Genomic DNA, 6,919 nt, shown 5'->3' with positions numbered 1-6,919 from the left:
AGCAAGCTGTATCTGGCACTCGCTAGGAGGCTCTAAATATTGTTGTTGTTGCGACATTTGTAGGTAGTAGTAGTTTTGGTGGGGGCTTGGCAAAAGTGTCCGGCCAAGCCGTGTGTCCGGCCAAGCCGTGAGGTACGTTACCGAGTTTGTATTCTATCAAGGAAGACCCCTAGTCATTCGGAACGGACGCAGAATCGGCCCTGTTGCACAACTCTTCAATATGTCACCCAGCGTGGGTTGCTATCGGAAGTCTAGCTTGCTTTACTGCCATACCCTTACCGATTCAAATACGAAGCCAGTATAGAGAGATCACAAATGGTTTTCTAGCTCTTGCTTGGCCTAGGCAGACAAGTCGCCTGATCGGCTTGAACATGTTGGCTTGGAGAGTTTTCAAACATTCACAGCCTAGTCTAAATGTCCGCACAAAACCGCGGCCAACCGATCTACATGGCCATTGCACAAGCTTTGCGGCTAACTTCAAGGACGATAATCAAGATTGTCACAACAGAATTCACCACCGATTATATCGTGAAGGTAAAGTAGAAGCCTCGACGTCAGCCGCCAGTTATGGTCGCAAACGAGGAGAGCTCAAGGCCGAGTTTTTGCGCATGACCGCTGACGTGGTTCTTTTCTCGGTACCATATAAACTGCAGTCAACTTGCTGAAAGTCTGGAAAAGCGCTGCTGAAAATTGAGTGAACACTGCTATTTGTGATAAAGAGAGTACTTCCAGCTATGATTCAGGACTCTGGCCTGGCAAGATTTACTACTGCTCTACTTGGCGCGTTCTTCATTACTAGCGCTACCTTTGTGCCATTCATTGTAAACAGCACAGTTGCAAGCCCGCTTGCAATACCACAACCAAATCCTCATGCCGGGCCGGAACCTCGTCCTCTGCCAAACCCACAAGCAGGTCCTCCACTAGTAGATGGACTCTATCCAGATCCTGAGCCATGTCGGGGAAACTGTTCATGGATCCACGACCCCAGCATTTGGTATGAAGATGGAACTTATTGGCGGTTTTCAACTAGCGGTAACATCGCCGTTGCTACAGCGCCCTCTCTCGGGGGACCATGGCGCTACGAAGGTGCGCTATTACACAACGGCACTAGTATATTTGTGGTTGATGGACAGGATATCTGGGTAAGTGCAGTGTCTGGTAATTGAGAGGAGTTTGTCATTGAAATCCTTTCTCATGATGGTATTCAGGCACCCTCCGTGACCAAGCGAGGCGACACGTACTACTGTCATTACTCAGTTTCCAGATTTGGACTTCAAAACTCATTGATTGGAGTTGCTACCTCAAGCTCGCTCGAACCAGGTAGCTGGCAAGATCGCGGCGATATCGGCCTCCCTCAATCGCACAAGTACAACTTAATTGATCCTTTTGTTTTTCAGGAAGCACCAGACAGTCCCATCTTCTTCACCTTTGGCTCATTCTGGCAAGATATTTTCCAAGTCGAGCTTTTTCCTGACGACGATATAACAGCATTTGGGGACTGGGCTCATCAGAATGGACGCATCATCAACATTGTACGAAATGACACACAGCACGCGTTGGTAGTCGAAGGCGCCATCATGTACAAGGAGAAGGAATTCTACTACTTGTTCTTCAGTGTTGGTCACTGTTGCCGCACACCAGAGGCAGGCCTTGCTCCCGATGACGAGGTTTACCATGTTGCCGTGTGTCGCTCAGAAACGCCCAAAGGCCCATTTTACGATTGCAGTGGCAGGAGCTGTTTAGAGGCGAACGGTGGGACGACGATTCTGGCCAGCCACGGAGATGTATATGCACCGGGCGGGCAGGGTGTCATGGTGCACCCGGAGAATGGGAGGACCGTCATGTATTATCATTATGGTAAAGTCGATGATGAGTAATGTGCTTGATGGTGGCTGACTATTGTCCTAGTTCGTCCAAGCGTTGGATACGGGGCTGAGGATTTCTTCCTTGGGTACAACTATCTGGACTGGGAGGATGGTTGGCCTGTGGTAGTGGCTGCCTGAAGAGTTGATGTGCTGGTTTGCTAAGGGCTCTCGGCGGTTCTTCGGTTGATGATCAAGGAGGCAATCTTTGTGAAGGTTTTCTTTTCTATTATTTTGCGTGGCACGCACTTTGTTGATAGAGCCATACCTATATGGTTCTTCTGTGCTCGTAAGCTCTGCAAGGGTCTGTTTCATGGGAGGTAAGTATGTATATGTAGCAACAGTATTGAGATGATCCGAGGCTCCAGCGATGTTCTAGACGGCAATGTCACCGTGTGATTCGGCAAAAAGCAGAAAACTCTGCTAATATCGATGATGCCGAGTTGGTCGGTAGCTCTAAACAAGCAATGGCTGATGATACGAGGAGGGGCAGATGTAGCGCGTCGCAATGGGGCGTAGCGGGGAGTGACGTCAGTGGTTCCTGTTGTGCCGAAGGAACGCACCACCCCTGCACCCTGTCCCCAATACTGTGCGCGCCTGCTGTGCGCAGGATGAGAATGATTACATACAGGTTTGTTCACCTTGACGGCCCAATAAGTACAAGACGTGCCCATATGGCTGATGCCTGCTCCACCGCCTCTGCCACACGCCTCACTCCTCAGCCTCCCCCTCCACTCGCCTCTCTCACAAGCCTCGCCATTGCCATTGCTACGCCACGCCATTGCAGGTCACCGATCGGTGATCGTTGATCAATACCCACTGCTGGCAACATGTCTAAAGAAAAGGGCATTAAGAAGCTCTTCCATCCCTTCGACCACCGTCTTTCGGAAAAGGTTGAGGAAATTGAGCAAAAGCTTGAGCACACCAAGCTGCGAGGCGCACATATCAAAGCTGTACACCTTAAGCACAAGGTTGGAAAGTTCGGCAACCTCTTCAACACCAATCATCGCCATGACGAGGATCACGAGAAAGCAACCGACGCCAAGAGGAGCAAGATCGCCGAGAGCCATCGCTTCAACAGCTTTGCGCCCGAAAGAGACGGCAATCTGGTGAAATGGTACGTCGATGGTCGAGACTACTTCTGGGCCGTTGCCGAGGCTCTGGAGAAAGCCCAGGAGACCATCTACATTGCGGATTGGTGGCTCAGCCCAGAGCTGTTCTTGAAGAGGCCGCCTTACTACAATCAGCAATCCAGGTTGGATCAAATTCTCAAGCGACGCGCCCAGGCTGGTGTCAAGATTTACATTTCTGTGTACAAGGAGGTAAGTATGGGTATGTCTGCTGTACGTCCAGCTACTCACCTACCCTACAGGTTTCTGCTGCTCTCACCTGCAACAGTCAGCATACCAAAAAAGCCCTCATGGGTCTTATAAAAGAGGGTGAACCTGGTTACGGGAATATCAGGGTAATGCGGCACCCTGACCATAATGTGTTCGAAAATGCCGCAGACATGACATTCTACTGGGCTCATCACGAGAAGTTCATCGTCATTGATTATGCCATGGCCTTCATTGGTGGACTGGATCTGTGCTACGGCCGATGGGATGAGAAGCAGCATCCATTGTCTGATGCACATCCCTCCGGTGTGCAGAACCAGATTTTCCCTGGTCAAGACTACAACAATAACCGTATTATGGATTTCGAGAGTGTTGACGACTGGAAATCAAACAAGCTGGACAAGCTCGAATATGGTCGCATGCCATGGCACGACGTTGCCATGGGAATCATAGGCCCGGCAATCTACGACATTGCCGAACACTTTGTTCTGCGGTGGAATTTTGTGAAGCGTGAAAAGTACAAGCGTGACGAACGATATGACTGGCTTACTATGGAAGGACGTGAGGGTGCCGACGAAGACCTGATTGGAGTACAACGGCCTAAGTTCCCTGTTGGTCATTACATACACCATCCCGTGACGCAGCTCAGTAGCAAGAATCTCGACAACCGTGGAACTGTACATGCACAGCTTGTCAGGAGTAGCGCGGATTGGAGCATGGGCATCGAGCCTCATGAACAGAGCATCCAGAACGCTTATTGCGAGATTATCCGGAACGCCCAACATTACGTATACATTGAGAACCAGTTCTTCATCACCGCGACTACCAAACATGATGAGAACCCAGTCCACAACCAGATCGGAGCTGCCATGGTCGATGCAGTTCTAAAGGCTGCTAAGGAACAACGGAACTTCAGGATCATTATCGTCATCCCAGCTATCCCTGGTTTCGCGGGAGATTTGCGGGATCAGGCTGCGGCTGGAACGCGAGCTATCATGGACTACCAATTCAAGAGTATTTGCAGAGGCGACGAGAGCATCTTTGGCAAAATCAAGGCTGCCGGTGTCGACCCCGAAAAGTACATTTTCTTCTTCAACCTCCGCTCGTATGATCGCATTAACGTCACACCCAAGCTCAAGGAGATGGAGAAGAAGTCTGGCATGACGTACATGGAAATGGAGACTGCCGAGATCGATGAGCTCGAAGCGCCCCCAGAAGAGGGTGGAGATGAAAAGCGACGACTAGCAGCGGAGATGAGGAAAAGATACATGGATGAAGATGACAAACTTGGAAAGGGCGATCAGGGTGGTGTGATTGACCCAGATTCCATTGCCGACGACGCCATGCTCACTGAGAAGAAGCCCAGCGATGAGGAGTGGGAAGGTGAGGCCGAAGACGAGAAACGGTACTTCTTCCAAGAAGAGCTCTACGTCCACGCCAAAATCTGCATTGTCGACGACAAGACCGTCATCTGCGGCTCATCCAACATCAACGACCGCTCACAGCTGGGCTTCCACGACTCAGAACTCTCCATCGTCCTCCAAGACACCGACCTAATCGACACCACACTCGACGGCAAACCCTACAAAGCCGCCCGCCTCGCCCACGAACTCCGCAGTAACCTCTGGCGCGAACACCTCGGCCTCCTCCCCCCTCAAAGCCTCAACGCCACCGACGACCCCAACGCCCAACCTCCCGGCGAAAACTCCCGCAACGACACCATGCCCGGCCCTGAAGCAGATTTCGTCTCCGACCCCCTCTCCCCCAAACTCTGGGACGAATGGTGCACCCGCGCCTCCACCAACACATCTGTCTTCCGCGACCTATTCCATGCTGACCCCGACGACAACATTCTCACCTTTGAAGACTATGACTCGTTTACTCCGAACCCGAATTCTGATAAAGAACACAAGCAGGGGCATTTGTATGATGTTGATCGCCCGGCCCAGGAGGTGAGGAAGGAGCTAGATAGGATTAAGGGGCATTTGGTGTGGATGCAGCTCAAGTTTTTGGAAAAGGCGGATATGGCGGAACGGGGGTTGCAGGTTAATTCTTTTACAGAGAGTGTGTATACTTGATGTGGCTTGGGGGTGGGGGTTGTTGGTGTTTGTTACGATTCCCTATATTCTTTTGGCGTATTAGTATGTATTCATGAGTACGCTTTTTGACTTGATAACTTATTTCCTGTTGAACCAAGTAATTTTTTTTTCGTTGACACTCTTGACGTTTGATGTGCGACGTGAGTGATGATGGGCTTGTAGCTAGGTAGTTGACAATCCATGTATATATCACGTGGTACTGGCTTTAACTAACTTTCCACAGTTGCAATGTGTAGCTATGGAAAAAGGCAGAATTTGATTGGCATGATTGCAAAATGGACTACGGGGGGTATCATACAAAAAAAAGGAATAGGTAGCCTACAATGAGCAAAAACAGGCCTGTTTCTACAACGCCGAAGAAAAGGGTTGAACTTTTAGTTATTGGGAAGTATCCCCGTTAGTTTGCTTCCCCTTTGCCTTCGTCTTCTTGGCAGTCCCATTTGCAGTCGCCGTAGTACTAACCGCTCGTTTCCGGCGGGAACTCGCAGTCGAAGATGGCGTATCCTCTCTTGCATCCGTAGCCAGATCCTCTGGCAAAAACTTGCCGCTTCCTGTAGCTTCTTGAACCAACAGTGTGTACAGTCGATGGACGGCAAGTTGGGTTGCACTCGAATCCTGTGACTGTGACGGGGATCCTTGGTCAGTGATGGACGTGTCTGGCAGGGTGTCGGGGGCGACGATTTTGAGGCGCTCGGTGCCGAGGTGGAAGCTGGCGCAGGATATACGGGATATCTGGACTTTTGGGTGGGACAAGTCGAGGGCGAGGTGGCGGTTTAGGTAGTTGGATAGGGCGGCTGTGAAGGGTTTGCTGTGGGTTTCTTTCAGCAGCTTTCCGCGCTGGACGAACCCGGCTACGTCTTCTGCCGCGATTGTGACTTCAATGTGTTTGAGGAGGCTTGTGGCATTGGGGAATGTGAGTTGGACATGTAGCTGCTTTATAGTATCTTGGATAGATAGAGTCGAGCTGCGTGCTGTGAGATGACTGAAGAAGGTCTCGAGGGACGACGTGATAAAGGACGAAGGAAGCCTCAAGGGAGCTACATGGGCGTCGAAGGTGGTTCGGACGTAGTTTAGAAATATCTCGCGTATTGGCGCTGGCATCTTCACGAGCACAAGAGGAAGCGAGGTGAAGCCATTGGGCGAAGACGTAGCATGCGGGTCGCGTAGAAGGAGGGCATTGTACATGTTCTTCTCATACTCGAGGCTCACATGGACGCCACGGGCTCGGTCTGGGGTGACATCTGGCGCGAGTCGCGGTGCGCCTGGGTCCTCTGACTGGAGACGTCGGTCAATCCAGGCATCCTCGTCGCCAAGCACCTCCCAGCGGCACTCTTCGAGCGGGCCCAGCTTTGCCGTCTCCTCTCCGCCGGCAAAGTCGACCTGCACACCGCGCACATTGTCGCCCTTGAGCTGTTCCTTGAGCCGCTTGGCGTGGGCGCGCATGGACTGATCGCTGAGCAGAGCCGAGTCGCCATGGTGAAGTGGGGATGCGCGATACAGGTTGTAGGTCCTGTTTAACAGTGGGTAGGGGGGCACATATGCCATGATGTCAGCCGTCCTCAGCTGTTGCGAGGCGCGCGGTGGACGCAAACACTATGCGACGACTATCGAGGTGGTGAAG

At 51.5% G+C, this 6,919-nt stretch overlaps 3 protein-coding genes across 3 annotated transcripts; 2 read left to right on the top strand and 1 right to left on the bottom strand.

The window, feature by feature from the left end:
* Window positions 1–734: 734 nt before the first annotated feature.
* COCCADRAFT_2503 (glycoside hydrolase family 43 protein) lies at window positions 735–2,003 on the top strand (the record flags this gene model as incomplete). The annotated part of the gene is made up of 3 exons (XM_007711007.1): window positions 735–1,142; window positions 1,209–1,857; window positions 1,909–2,003. 3 exons carry the CDS (start codon window positions 735–737, stop codon window positions 2,001–2,003), a joined length of 1,152 nt encoding a protein of 383 aa, XP_007709197.1.
* A 689-nt stretch (window positions 2,004–2,692) lies between these two features.
* On the top strand, window positions 2,693–5,277 carry COCCADRAFT_88184 (uncharacterized protein; the record flags this gene model as incomplete). Its single annotated transcript, XM_007711078.1, has 2 exons — window positions 2,693–3,184; window positions 3,235–5,277. The coding sequence occupies 2 exons, from the start codon at window positions 2,693–2,695 to the stop codon at window positions 5,275–5,277; spliced, it is 2,535 nt and encodes an 844-aa protein (XP_007709268.1).
* A 399-nt stretch (window positions 5,278–5,676) lies between these two features.
* On the bottom strand, window positions 5,677–6,843 carry COCCADRAFT_23782 (uncharacterized protein; the record flags this gene model as incomplete). The annotated part of the gene is made up of 1 exon (XM_007711019.1): window positions 5,677–6,843. The coding sequence occupies one exon, from the start codon at window positions 6,841–6,843 to the stop codon at window positions 5,677–5,679; it is 1,167 nt and encodes a 388-aa protein (XP_007709209.1).
* Between the last annotated feature and the right edge of the window lie 76 nt (window positions 6,844–6,919).

This window comes from Bipolaris zeicola (assembly GCF_000523435.1).
Source record: "Bipolaris zeicola 26-R-13 unplaced genomic scaffold scaffold_24, whole genome shotgun sequence".
Lineage (NCBI taxonomy): Eukaryota > Fungi > Ascomycota > Dothideomycetes > Pleosporales > Pleosporaceae > Bipolaris > Bipolaris zeicola.
This window is presented reverse-complemented; position numbering and strand designations above follow the sequence as displayed.